Source organism: Salmo trutta, chromosome 5, assembly GCF_901001165.1.
Source record: "Salmo trutta chromosome 5, fSalTru1.1, whole genome shotgun sequence".
In the NCBI taxonomy this organism is placed as follows: Eukaryota; Metazoa; Chordata; class Actinopteri; order Salmoniformes; family Salmonidae; genus Salmo; species Salmo trutta.
Window position 1 is genome coordinate 26,957,730 of NC_042961.1, and position 14,977 is coordinate 26,972,706.

At 43.1% G+C, this 14,977-nt stretch overlaps 1 protein-coding gene across 2 annotated transcripts in view; it reads left to right on the forward strand.

Annotated features, from left to right (window-relative positions):
• Positions 1–14,977, forward strand: part of LOC115193967 (TATA-binding protein-associated factor 172) — a 74,024-nt gene that overhangs the window by 54,850 nt on the left and 4,197 nt on the right. For both annotated transcript variants that reach the window (XM_029753140.1, XM_029753141.1), the window contains exons 25-32: positions 1,156–1,357; positions 1,655–1,803; positions 2,555–2,707; positions 8,151–8,272; positions 13,442–13,609; positions 13,744–13,821; positions 13,910–14,039; positions 14,780–14,921. In XM_029753140.1, coding sequence (XP_029609000.1) covers positions 1,156–1,357; positions 1,655–1,803; positions 2,555–2,707; positions 8,151–8,272; positions 13,442–13,609; positions 13,744–13,821; positions 13,910–14,039; positions 14,780–14,921 — 1,144 coding nt within the window. The remainder of the gene's footprint in view (positions 1–1,155; positions 1,358–1,654; positions 1,804–2,554; positions 2,708–8,150; positions 8,273–13,441; positions 13,610–13,743; positions 13,822–13,909; positions 14,040–14,779; positions 14,922–14,977) is intronic.

Genomic DNA, 14,977 nt, shown 5'->3' on the forward strand with positions numbered 1-14,977 from the left:
GCGTCGGTCCTGACTAGTCTCCCAGTACCTACCACTGAAAAACATCTCCACAGCATGATGCATCCACCACTGGGCTTCACCATAGGGATGGTGCCAGGTTTCCTCCAGACGTGACGCTTGGCATTCAGGCCAAAGAATTCAGTCTTGGTTTCATCAGACCAGAGAATCTTGTTTCTCATGGTATGGCCACTCTACCATAAAGCCCTGATTGGTGAAGTGCTGCAGAGATGGTTGTCCTTCTGGAAGGTTCTCCCATCTCCACAGAGGAACTCTGGATCTGTCAGAGTGACCATCGTGTTCTTGGTCACCTCCCTGACTTAGGCCCTTCTCCCCGATTGTTCAGTTTGGCCGGATAGCCAGCTCTAGGAAGAGTCTTGGTGGTTCCAAACTTCTTCCATTTAAGAATGATGGAGGCCACTGTGTTCTTGGGGACATTCAATGCTGCACACATTTTTGTTGGTACCCTTCCCCAGATCTGTTCCTCGACACAATCCTGTCTCGGAGCTCTACGGACCTCGTAGCTTGGATTTTGCTCTGACATGCACTGTCAACTGTGGGACTTATAGACAGGTGTGTGCCTTTTCCAAATCATGTCCAATCAGAATTTTCCACAAATGGACCTCAATGAAGTTGTAGAAACATCTCAAGGATGATCAATGGAAACGGGATGCACCTGAGCTGAATTTCGTGTCTCATAGCAAATGGTCTGAAAACTAATGTAAATAAGGTATTTGTTTTTTTATGCATTTGCAAAAATTTCAAAACCTGTTTACGCTTTGTCATTATGGGGTATTGTGTGTAGATTACTGAGGATTTTTTGGGGGGTTTAAATCCATTTTAGAATAATGCTGTAATGTAACAAAATGGGGAAAAGTCAAGGGGACTGAATACTTTCCAAAGGCACTGTATGCCTCAAGCCAAAATTAATGGTGAAGGTGAGCACCGGTATCTGGAAATTGCGTGGTGGTGTTTTGAATTGTGGCATGTACATCACTTGCCACAATCCAAAACACCACCTTGCGTTCTGGGACGTGTGTTTATCTCAACAGAGGACTTTGACATGAAAACATCAGACGAACTTTGATTTTGGAGCGTAATGTCTCAAAATACCGCCTTTACTTTGTCTGTCTGAAGTTCTTCCCCTCTGTGTTTCAGTTGTTGGAGCACCTGCCCCACCTGTTCACCTGTCTGCAGCACCCGTACACGGCCGTGCGTCACATGGCGGCGCGATGCGTTGGTGTGCTCAGTAAGATCGCTACCATGGAGACCATGCACCTGTTCCTGGAACGTGTGCTGCCCTGGCTGGGCTGCATTGAGGATGGCACTAAGCAGGAGGGGGCCATCGAGGCCATGGCCTGTATCCTTCATTACGTGTCAGTCTTCATTACGTGTCAGTTGCCCATACACAGTTCCAGTGTATGGGCAACCAACCAATGGTTTTTATATAAGATAGAAAAATGACATGCCATGTGGCAGACTCTTTTATCCAACAGTATATTGAGTGCGTGCATAATTGTTTTGGTATATGTGACCCCAGCATGAATTGAACCCAAAACCCCACAAGACCTGACGTAACTGAAAGAATGGGTGTACTAAAGAAATTAGGGGAGTGGGTGTCTTGTGGTTGGTTGTCCTTGACCCCTTGGCCCCTCAGGTGTGATGGAGCAGTTGGATGTGGACATCGTGCCGTACATTGTGCTGCTGGTGGTGCCGGTGCTGGGCCGCATGAGTGACCCCAGTGACAGCGTCCGTTTCATGGCCACGCAGTGCTTCGCCACCCTCATCCGCCTGCTACCACTGGAGGTAAACACACACACCGAACAATACAGCACAGGCAGTATGTTTTAAGGTTTGTTTGAGCAAGTAGTTATTTGGGAGTAGTTATTTAGACTTTTTTTGGGATGCTAGGTCATTTGTAGATCTGTGATTCTACGCTGTCCGACTGCAGTGTAGTCAATTTCAAACACTCTAGATCTGCCATATACAAGCTATCTGCGGTGTTTCTTCCTACTGTGCAATATGGTTATTTGCCTTTTGCCCAGTAGAGGGCAGTATCTCACTATTTTCCTATGATTAATATTTTATGTGATTGTCATTTGGAGGATGTGTGTGTGCTCTAATGAAGTGGGGCATTTTTATTTCATGGCGACATTGACATCTGTCAGCGGTTAAGTGTTGTCAGTTCATTGGTTCACTTCAATCAGAGAGATTAAGTGGGAATAATGAATCAGGTGCACTGCAGAATCGGAAGAGCTCAATATCAGCCGAATGACCTCCCATACGGAGACACAGTTGACACCCATATAAAAAATGTTGGAGGCTTGGCTTTTGCACCTGGTAATGTTTGTTTGGATATCTTGCACCCTTTTCACGCTATCATGCTGACCCCAATTGTAATGCGCTCAGATATTAAATGTTTTCATTATTTCCAGCAAGGTTCTAGCAACTGTGGTGGATGTGAAACCAGGTCAGCAAAGTACAGCTGGGTTTGGTTCATGTTAGTGGTGTGAAAAGGGTTTTGAGTCTGCCTTTTTATTATTATTTTTTAACTTAGGCGGGTATCCCGGATCCTCCCACCATGTCGGATGATCTGATTCGCCAGAAGGCCAGAGAGCGTCACTTCATGGAACAGCTGCTGGACAGCAGGAAGTTGGAGAACTACAAGATCCCTGTGCCCATCAAGGCTGAGCTCCGCAAGTATCAGCAGGTGTGTGTTTACATGGCCTTTTTTTTTTATGTGTGTGTTTATGTGCGCATTTGCATTTTGTGGGTGTTAGAATTCTACCAACAATTGGTCGGGCCAATATTAGCCATTTTCATAACCTATCGGCTAACAGCCCTTGACTATAGGTGCAGCCGAGATCTCCTTTATAGCGTGAGCGCACTGTACCTATTGTGTCAAGCTGCTGCAAGCTACCTTTCCTCAAGGAACCTATAGGCTGCATCGTGCTACCCACTCATGCTGCACATCATTTATCACACTTGACTAATGCAAAAATGTTGAACCCTAAATTAATTTCCTGTTCGGCAAAACAATGTCCATACAGACTACGGCACAAAGACTGATAGCTTGCTAGTTAGCTAGCAAGATAGCTTTCTGTGAATGCTGAATGTTAACTTTGCTAGCTAGTTTACAGCTAAAGTAGGGATGGAAATATCAGTCATTTTTGCAGCCGACTAACCAACCCCCCATTAATCGGTTAACAAACAGTTAAATTCATCCAAACAGTAAAATTAGTTGAAGGAAAGTACTATGCATGGGTAGGGTGTAAAATAACATTGGTGATCTAAGCATACCACATGATACAACTCTGAAGCACAGTGCACTTTGTTTCATGTCTGTAGGCCTTACCATTGCTGAGATATTACAATTTGTGTGTACGAATTCTGTGTCAAAAGGTCACAGGAGATAATGCACCGGTCGATGGCAGAGCCTTTTCCATAATGACACAAGTGGACTCGGATTAATAAACAAACTCAAATATCTCAAGATAGGAAAGTCCTATCAACATGACATTTTCAAGGGTTATACAATAATATGAGCATGTTAAAATGAAATAGAATTAAATATGTATACATACCGTAAAACTTCAATTAAACACTGAGTCTCATATAGCCACTTGTCCTATTTTTAGTAGCCGGGCAATGGCACACATTTCAGCAATATAAATGCTTATATAAATGTTTCAAATAAACGCCCTGTAAAAAATGTATTGTTTACGAGGTTACCGTGACTTGTTTACGAGGTTTAATGTTTGATGTGTCACATTATATAACCTTTCCAAGTCATTACTGAATTATGGCAATCAGCTGTTTTTATCGCCAGTAAGTAACTGCTAGCTATTGGATGATGGCTAACTGGCAAGCACAAAAATTCTACTTCGTGAGTACAGACCCCAAGAAATTGGCCGATCACCATCTAGTGGTGAAAGTAAGAACTGCCGAAAAATGCACAGTCAGAGGATAATAATTCTGTCAAGGAAGTTTGTCTTAATAAAAAAAAAGGGTGTAAATGATAACACATTAGTGCAGGAAATTAAGGAATTGATTAAAAAGCTAGAAATAAACAATGAACTATGCAAATGAACAAAGCTTTGTGCATTAAGGAAATAGAAGTCTGTATCGAAGTGCCTGTTGTGTCCAGTGATTGAAGCAAATAAAAGCCTGGGCTATTAATTGAAGTTCTACGGTATGCACCTGTACTGTATACATTTCCTGTTGTACGCAATAAATCATTGACCAATTAGGCTTTTTCCACTTAAGTTATTTATTTTGGCCTACTAATACAATTAGTCACACACATATGCTACAGTACTAACCAGAGGTAATACTTTAGGGTTTTAGTGTGCTTCTAACAGACACTTATGTAATTTGACACAACATTCTCTTATTTTTCTTGTGCCCACCTGCTCTAAAACCGTCTGCGGTGGCGGCTAACCTTCCTGATAGCTACTCTAGCAAAGGTGAGATTGTAAGATTGCATGAAATCTTGACAGCAGCATAGCAAAATGTTCCCAAGAATTTGATTTGTTTAGTGATATATATATAACATTTTTTGGGGCGTTTCGTCAGATGTGTATGGTTGAACAGTGTAGATAAAAGCTTACTTAACTTCTCACTCAGGTTTTTTTTTAGCTTTCTCACTTCCAGCGAAAAGTTGTCGGAAGACGCGTAAAGCCGCTCTGGCCCCACTGATTGTGCGCTCCCCGATATCAGAGACATGCTCATGAGCGGTTTATCAGACAAAATTGACATTTACACATTATTCACAACATGTTAAGGAATGTGCCAACATTTTTATGGTTTAGAAAGTGCGCACCCGAGTCAAACAGCAGAATCCTCGGTCAAGATTGTCACGTGACCTGACACCCCTAGCATGGGTACAAGGAATGGAAATTTGTCATTAAAAGCTTTAAAAACATGCGACAATAGCGAGCCAATCGTCTCATATTATAACTACTGTAATAAAGCAGACCATGTACGGCATACAATTTGCTGGAAAACATTGTTCTAAAAGATGCACCTGATGGAGTGGTTTAAGAAAAACATCTCCGTTGACTTAGAAAGAGGGGACATCTAAATATGCAACAACTAGGATGGGTTAATATGACTAGGATTTTGCCTTTGGCTTCTGGACAACGAAAGAAGGTGGATATGAAAACCAATAGAGAAATGCTGATACGTTTTGGGTTGCTAGCTTAGCTGTTAGCTGTTGCATGCTCCTCCTTTCTGTCTCTGCTCCGCTTCTTCAGCCTGCGTCTGAGTTGCCTAGCAGCAAGTCTCCGCTCTGGCTTGTTGCCTAGCAGCATGTCTCCGCTCTGGCTTGTTGCCTAGCAGCAAGTCTCCGCTCTGGCTTGTTGCCTAGCAGCAAGTCTCCGCTCTGGCTTGTTGCCTAGCAGCAAGTCTCCGCTCTGGCTTGTTGCCTAGCAGCAAGTCTCCGCTCTGGCTTGCTCACAGCTCAAGCTACCTTCTAACTCTAAACTTACTGTACTTTACTATTTTTGTCAAAATAATAATTTCGGTCGGATCCAACACTGTTCGTGTTTGACTGACGGGATTTGTTATATTCTGACACCAATTTAATCACACAAAATTATGCAAATGCACCTATAGGCCGATTAAAAAAAAAATATAACATTTGTGTATATATATATATATATATATATATATATATATATATATATATATATATATATATATATATATATCCTTGAGTCTATTGACACAGCTGTGCGTCAATCTAAGTAATATTATAATAAAAATCCCAATCAAAATCCATCAATTTTAAGCTAGATGTATATTTGAGCTAGGGATGTTGGCCTTCAGCAACTGCGGTGGAAGGTGGCAGAGCTACAGCGGTGTGTGTCAGACATCCTGAAAATCGGTATTCTCACAAACGTCTGTAGCGTCCGAACGGTTTGACTCTATGGAAAGGGAAGACTCTCACGAACATGATGGGGTTCTCTGTTTTGCTCTATGACCCCCACAAGTTTCACAGGACTCGTCTGAAGGTAACCCATACAAACAAATGAAGGTAGTTTTGTGCCAACAAAAATAAGGGGTTAAATATGTCCAAAAAACACACATTTCCTGAGCTTTCTTATATCACCTAGGTATAGGACAGACACTTAAATCGTATTCCTTATGTGTAATTTTTTTTACTGTCTTTGCCGTTTTAGGAATGTGTTATTCTATGTGTTTCTATGGGCTATAGTTGTAGGCCAAATTCAATATTTTATCACCATTTTTTTTTTATACCGAAAGGGGTCCTAAAATTCAAAATCAATAGCTAAATGATCCATGGTATGAACATCTTAAAACAATTCCATATGTTACAGATGACAAACACTCAAACACTGACATTTGCCAAAACAAGCTCAGTAGCTCAATGCATCTTGATTTACCCAGTTTATCAATAGATTTACCATACAACAAAGTCAAATGGATTATTATTGTAAGGGCTGTCAAAGTTAACGCGTTAATCACAGTTAACCTTCGAAATTTGAAGCACAATGCTGCGCTCTGCTGTGCGGTTGTCAGTAGTTACCACAAGCACAAAGTAATAATTATGGCTAATCCACAGATGGAACAATGAGACAGATCATTCGGCGGATGTATAAATGTGAAGCATCCACTTGGCGTTTCCACTCACTACCAAATATATGGTGGTGAGAGGAAGCCCACTGGCCGGCAGTTGGAGGAGATTGATTTTGGCCGACGTTCTGCACATTGTCTCATCAATGAAACATTTCAATTGATGATAGTTTTAATAGTTCAATAGTTTTCTGTTCCCAAAACTAGAATCTGTTTATGAACGGAGTGGACTGTTTTTTGGGGGGTTTTTTTAGATTTTTTTTTTGTAGACTTTGCCCTTTTCAAAAAATCACGTTGTTTAGAAGTGCAAAGGCGAATTGAGTTATTGCGCACTTCAGAGGTGTTCCCCAACGGAAATATGCAGATGCATGCTAGATAATAGGATCTCGCTAGCTCGTGCTTGGCTCTGCCCACCTCCTTGCTTGTTCTGCCCACTATGATTTGTTTGTTCCAATTGGAAACGACAGGCTCTGGTGTATCTTGGTTTAGTTATATTTTTTGGTGGCTATTAAATCTGATTTTAACCTTAACCACACTGCTAACCTTATGCCTAACCTTAAATTAAGACCAAAAAGCACATTTTTGTTTTCATACATTTTTATGGTATAGCCAATTTTGACTGTGGCTGTGGTAATTAGTGACAACCGTAGTGTGCTCTCGGTCTGACTACTCTACAACAACTGCTTGCTGCTGTCTCTTGTGGTGCTTAAACATCCATTATGCATGCAGTTTCGAAGGAGAATTGACAGAAAGTTCAACCATAAACGCATTCCAAGGGCATTTCTTTAGATAACAGCTAAAAAAACGTAATTTGCACAGAAGTAGCTAGCTAGTTATGCTAACGTTAGCTAGCAGCTAACTCATCAAACAAGAATGTTTACAATGCCATGGCTGAATAACTCTTGATTCAACTCTAATCAAGAAGCATTCAGCTGCGGTAGATTAGGGTTGGAGTGAAAATCTACAGAACGGTTGCTCTCAAGGAACAGGGTGTGTGTGTGTGTGTGTGTGTGTGTGTGTGTGTGTGTGTGTGTGTGTGTGTGTGTGATATCCACTACTCCTCAGATATGCTCCAAGACTAAAAGATGAGGGATGGCCTTGTCTCTAACTAGTTAAATAACTCTGCAAGCAATTCAGCACTTTCCACTTTATCTTCCGTCTCATTATTTTCTGCCAGCCTCTACAAATAGGGTTTGCTTTAAATGTAGCTGGGAGGGCAGCTGCTGCTGACAAATGGCTTTTGGACAGAACACACATTTTAAAGCGGTGGAATGGATGGGCTTTGTGCCCAACATCCATCTCTCTAATGGAAAAGTGATTTGTAGATCAGTGATTCTGCCTGTGATGTAGTCATACGCAAAATATCAGCACAGCGACAATGTTTGTATGAATTCTTTCACTCATCACTTCACAAGGTGTGGCATAAAATGCAGTGCAACAGCTCATTGAGTCACATCATTGTCCCCCCCTGCCATAGCTAGTATGCAGAATGTGTTTGACAAGGTTATTAAAATGACTCATTTGATGGACCGTTTCAATAACTTTGATCTTTCCAGGACGGAGTGAACTGGCTGTCCTTCCTGAATAAGTACAAGCTGCATGGTATCCTGTGTGACGACATGGGCCTGGGCAAGACCCTGCAGTCCATCTGCATCCTTGCTGGGGACCACTACCTCAGGTACTTAACTGCATGACTAAACAAACCGGTCGTGTTCCAGGCCGACTATATTGCAGTTGCACTGCATGCATCAATCAACGGTTGCATGCCATGTCATCGACTGTGCAGTCGGGCATCAGATTGCTATATCATATGTGGTTACCAGACGTCATCAGAACAGTGTACTGTCTACACTTGGTTTATTTTTTATTAAATAGTTTTCATCAAATATTTTTTCAAGTTTTATTGAATTCATTGTGTTTACTTGATAGCTACCTACACAAATAGCTAGCTAGAACAAAGTGTTAATAAGATAAAAATACATTAAAAAGATTTAAAGCAATACGGCTGGGACTGCAGGTTTGGGTCCCGGAATCCTCTTAAGTAGCAGTTAGCTGCTACCCGCCATGAAAACAGAGTAGGCTAACGCTAGCAGTGCAAGCCCACCAATTTTTTTCCCCCACGGCTGGGCACAAATGCTTTAGGTGTTTTGATTTCCACACAATCACAAGATTGTGGAGCTGTCAAATGGACAGGGATTGGTCTGCCCTATATGCACCACCACCAAGCAGCTTAAGGGAAGAGATCCTTCGGCTATGAGAAACGGATGACCTATTTTCTTACTGTAGCCCAGGCAAACCGAATCTGTTTTTAAATGCCTCCTATAGCAAAGCTGTCTGAGTCGGGCGGCGTTGATCTGTCCCAATCCAACGGCTAGATATTAAGGTCAACTCTGCGGCCCATTGGCGACTGGATCTCGCAAAGGCGTCGAAGATCGGGGGAGGCAGTCTGGCCATCCTTCATATGTCCGATTCAGCTATCAAACAGCTTTCCCCTGCTTGATACAGACCTACCAGCCCGGGAGTCAACACGGATCCTGGGAATATACCAACAGCCAGTGGCACCCTCCCACATGGCCACCACAGTTCAGCAGGTCGCTGACTGAAGACAGAAGGGTCTCGGGCCTGCCGCCACCTTCCTGGGGTTTTCCTGACGCCATCCACTGTTGCTGGTGAGAAGAATCAGGCTAGCCTGGCTCGAAGCCTCCATCCCCCCTGCCTGAGGCAGTCCCATCCTGCTCCCCCTCTTCCTTAAATAACCATCAGATTCCATCACAACCACCATCATTGTGGGCAGCTCGATGGTGAGAGATTTTGGCTTGCCTACAGTCTGTAGACCGACCTAAAGACCACTGTCACACAGGAGCCTGTTTCCATGACATCACCTCCCTCCTGCCAAACAATTCTGGCCAACTACTCCATTATTGACATAGGTTTTAACGACCTTCGCTTTAGGCGACTGGATTTCACCCTAACTGCAAGGGTTATAGGAATATTTCCAGGACAATGGCAAACCGTTTTAGAGACTGACGGACAGGGTCTGGTAGTGCTCCAGTCCTCCCTGTCAGACTGACGGACAGGGTCTGGTAGTGCTCCAGTCCTCCCTGTCAGACTGACGGACAGGGTCTGGTAGTGCTCCAGTCCTCCCTGTCAGACTGACGGACAGGGTCTGGTAGTGCTCCAGTCCTCCCTGTCAGAATAAGCAACGGAGGACTTGGAAGCCATATCAACTCCCGTGGAAATGGCACTATGGTTATTGTAACCTAATTTATGTTCCTCCAACTCTGCCTTCTAGTGAGTTTATACAAACTGTCGTCTACCATTCTGATAAATTGGAGACTTTCAGAAAACCTGGTTGTAACGTTAATCATTTGGTCGTTTTTTTCCATTGGTTACCTCGAGTGACCCACACTCATTGAAATGGAGCTTTTAAATGTTAGAGCAATCACTAGTTAAAACCTTTCTTGTGAATGACCTCATTACGGAGCGCAAAATTGATTGCATGTTTCTCACTGAAACATGGCTGTCTTCAGATTGTAGTTCTACTCTTATTGAAGCCCCCCCCCCTTCAGCTGTAAGGATATTTCGTTTGGTGACTTTTGTAAGTATTTTGAGCATCATGCATCATGAGTTACTGTTTAAATGTCAGCCACCAGTGCTGGTTATAACCCTGCATTGGCCATCAAAGTACTGCCCCATTTTATTTTCTGACTTCTTTGAACTATTGTCCTTGAACTATGATAAAATCATTGTTGGGCGATTTTTTTTATTTTTATATTCATGTTGACAGGGATTGACGCCAAGGCAATTGAATTTATGAATCTTTTGAGCTCTATGGACTTCATCCAACATGTCACTGGACCCACCCATAACTCACCTATAACCCACCCACTGGACCCACCCATAACTCACCCATAACCCAGCCACTGGACCCACCCATAACTCACCCATAACCCACCCACTGGACCCACCCATAACTCCACCCATAACTGCAGCCATGCTCTGAACCTGGTTATTACCAAGGGGCTTTCACATCCTCTTGTTGATGTTGGTTTATCTGATCTCCACTGTGTTTTTTTTACTACCTTGTTCCCCGTTGCACAGGGTAATACTGAACACCTTATTAAGAAACACTATCTTACCTCTGAAGTTGCTACAGATTTTGAGTGTATGAACAACACACCATCACCTATTCTGCCTTCCTCTTGTGATGATTTAGTTAACTTTAATAGCAAACTAAGGGCAACCATTGACGCCATAGCTCCTGTAAGGTTAAAAAAAAGGCCACATCCAAACAGAGCCAATTGGATGAGTCGGGAAACAAATCAATTAATAAGAAATTGCAGAAAGGCAGAGCGGAAGTGGAGAAAGTCAGTTGCTGGTCAATTATGATATTCTGAGTGCGCGTCTTGGCATATATACCAAGGCAATTGGAAATGCAAGACGGGTTAATTTTTCTGACATGATCACTAATAATCAGAATCATTCGAGTGTCCTTCTCTGCCATTGATGGCCTGATAAATCCTTCACATATTAAATGTGATACATTTCAGAGATAAGATCCCAATCATTAGGCTGGGTATCGGTCAAACAAGACCTGATGCAAGGTTTGATATACAGTGCATTCGGAAAGTATTCAGATCCTTAACCTTTTTTACATTTTGTTAGGTTACAGACTTATTCTAAAATTGATGGGGTTTTTTTGTCTCAATCTACACATAATACCCCATAATGACAAAGCAAAAACAGTTTTTTATACATTTTTACACATTTATGAAAAATAAACTGAAATATCACGTTTACATAAGTATTCAGACCCTTTACTCAGTACTTTGTTGAAGCACCTTTGGCAGCGATGACCACCTCGAGACTTTGGTTATGGCTCTACAAGCTTGCCAGCTGTATTTAGGGAGTTTCTCCCATTCTTCTCTGCAGATCCTCTCAAGCTCTGTTAGGTTGGATGGGGAGCGTTGTTGCACAGCTATTTTCCGGTCCCTCCAGAGATGTTCGATCGGGTTCTGGCTGGGCCACTCAAGGACATTCCGAGACTTGTCCCGAACTACACCTGCATTGTCTTAGCTGTGTGCTTAGGGTTGTTGTCCTGTTGGAAGGTGAACCAGTCTGAGTGCTCTGGAGCAGGTTTTCATCAAGGATCTCTCTGTACTTTGCTCCGTTCATCTTTCCCTCGATCCTGACTAGTCTCCCAGTCCCTGCTGCTGAAAAACATCCCTACAGCATGATGCTGCCACCACCATGCTTCACCGTAGGGATGGTGGCAGGTTTCCTTCAGACGTGACGCTTGGCATTCAGGCCAAAGAGTTCAATCTTGGTTTCATCAGACCAGAGAATCTTGTTTCTCATGGTCTGAGAGTCTGTGCCTTTTGGCAAACTCCAAGCGGGCTGTCATGTGCCTTTTACTGAGGAGTGGCTTCCATCTCTACCATAAAAATCAGATTTGGTGGAGTGCTGCAGAGAGGTTTCTCCTCCTGGAAGGTTCTCCCATCTCCACAGAGGAAGTCTGGAGCTCTGTCAGTGACCATCGGGTTCTTGGTCACTTCCCTGACCAAGGTCCTTCTCCCCCGATTGCTCAGTTTGGCTGGGCGACCAGCTCTAGGAAGAGTCTTGGTGGTTCAAAACTTCTTCCATTTAAGAATGATGGAGGCTACTGTGTTCTTGGGGACCTTCAGTGCTGCAGAAAGTTTTTCGTACCCTTCCCCAGATCTGTGCCTCAACACAATACTGTCTCGAACCTCTACGGACAATTCCTTTGACCTCATGGCTTGGTTTTTGCTCTGACATGCACTATTAACTGTGGGACCTTTATATAGACAGGTTTGTGCCTTTCCAAATCATGTCCAATCAATTGAATTTACCACAGGTGGACTCCAATCAAGTTGTAGAAACATCTCAAGGATGATCAATAGAAACAGGATGCACCTGAGCTTAATTTCAAGTCTCATAGCAAAGGGTCTGAATACTTATGTACATTTGCAAACATTTCTTAACCTGTTTTTTTTTTATAAGACTAACGTAACAAAATGTGAAAGTCAAGGGGTCTGAATACTTTCCGAATGCACTGTATGTTACCCCTTGGCAAGCACAGCATTGATTTCCACTGCTACTCAGACGATACACAACTTTACATTTCTGTGTCACCAGAGGATTTTAGCTCCACAGAAATGAGACCATTGGTGATTTTAAATACTTGGATGGCTCACATCTTTCTCCAGCTAAATCCGGACAAGACCGAGGCACTTATTGTTGGAGCCACAGCATAGAGAGAGAATCTGGCTGCACATTTTAATTCACAGGCAGTTAAGGTAAAAAAAAAACCTAGGTGTAATTTTAGATTTTGAACTCCAATCACACATTTGTGTGTGTGTGTGTCCAAAATAGATTTTTAGCACCTGCGGAACATTACCAAGATGCGGTTGTTTCTCTTTTAGGCTGATACAGAGACCCATCCATGCTTTTATTACAAGCAGGCTTGACTACTGTAATGCTCTCCTGTCTGGTCAACCCAAGGGCAAAACATACAGACTGCTGCAGCACGGGTACTGGCTGCCTGTGAGTTTTAGAACAAATTAAGATTCTTCTATCTGTTTTTGTGTGTAGTAAATAGTTGTTTTTCTTAATTGTTTTTTTGTGAAACACATCGTTGCATCCATGCCCGAAATGTGCTATATAAATAAAGCTTGATTGGATTAAATACCTATCCAGGCGTTGTGAAATCTGGCTGGCAACTGCAATGTAGTCGTCCTGGAACGTGTCCACTGTTTGACTTTAAACTATACACCGTCAGCACATTGGAGGTTCCTCTGTTGTTAAGAGTTCTATTAATTGTGTGCAGGGCACAGGAGTATGCCAAGACCAAGGCGGCAGACTGCACCCCCCTGCCCTCTCTGGTGGTGTGCCCCCCTACCCTGACGGGTCACTGGGTGGACGAGGTGGGCAAGTTCTGCACCGACGAGTACCTGAACCCCCTGCACTACACAGGACCCCCCACCGAGCGAGCACGGTAAGACCCCTAGACCGACCCTCACCCACCCAAACACACACACGATTCCACCACAGAGATTGCATAGGAGAACACGGCATCATCATTTGTTTAAATTATTACGAGGTTAAAATAATAGTTTTTTTCTATTGCAGGTTACAGCATCAAGTGAAAAAGCACAACTTAGTAGTAGCCTCCTACGATGTTGTACGAAACGACATTGACTTTTTTAGGTGATTTATTATTATTTTTTTTTATTAAATATCTTTGGAATGGTGGCTGTCAGTTTTATAAATAATATATGCCATTTTTAATTTTCAGGAATATAAAATTCAATTACTGTATCCTCGACGAGGGCCATGTGATCAAGAACGGGAAGACCAAGCTCTCTAAGGCCATTAAGCAGTTGGCGGCCAACTTCCGAGTCATCCTATCAGGAACGCCCATCCAGGTGGGCGCATAAACTTCAGCCGTTTTATTATATATATTTTTTCATTTAACCTTTATTTACGTAGGCAAGTCCGTTAAGAACCAATTCTTAATTACAATGACGGCCTACCCCGGCCAAACCCAGACAACGCTGGGCCAATTGTGCTCCACCCTATGGGACTCCCAATCACGGCCGAATGTGATACAGCCTGGATTCGAACCAGGGGCTGTAGTGACGCCTCATGCACTGAGATGCAGTGCCTTAGACCGCTGCGCCACTCGGGAGCTTTTTTTTAAAGTCAGTAAAGAATGAGCAAAGGCGTCTGTAGTGGAAATGAATCTGTTGCAGTGTGTTTGTTTTTGGTTTTTAGCACCTTTTTTTTTTACTAAACTTTATTGTAAGACCATGATCCTCTTGAGCTTCTTAGTGTTCTGTGCTCACTGCATCAGATCAATGTTGCCTAATCATTTCTCTATACTGGCCTAATGATTCCTTCCTCCACTCTGTGGGGCGGTTGGCCGTATTGTCTTTATATTGATGGGTGTGTTAGTGGATGAAATGAGGACATTATGCCAAGCCTATGTGACATTAATGGTGATGTACGTTAGATTCAGTGAATGCCTATTGGCCAGTCTGCCGCTGTAGCCTTTATAGAGGAGTTCAGTCCAAGCAGTCGGACTACTTCCAAGTCTCAGCGTTTATTTCAGTCTTATACAACTCTCTCACTTTCGGACTCTTTCTCTCCCTCTACCGCCTCTCAGAATAATGTTCTGGAGCTGTGGTCGCTCTTTGACTTCCTCATGCCCGGCTTCCTGGGCACAGAGCGCCAGTTTGCTGCCCGCTATGGCAAGCCCATCCTGGCCAGCCGTGACGCCAAGAGCTCGTCACGCGAGCAAGAGGCCGGTAAGATCTCTTACACCAACATCTCTGTTTTGATGTTGGTGTAATCACCAGTTGTG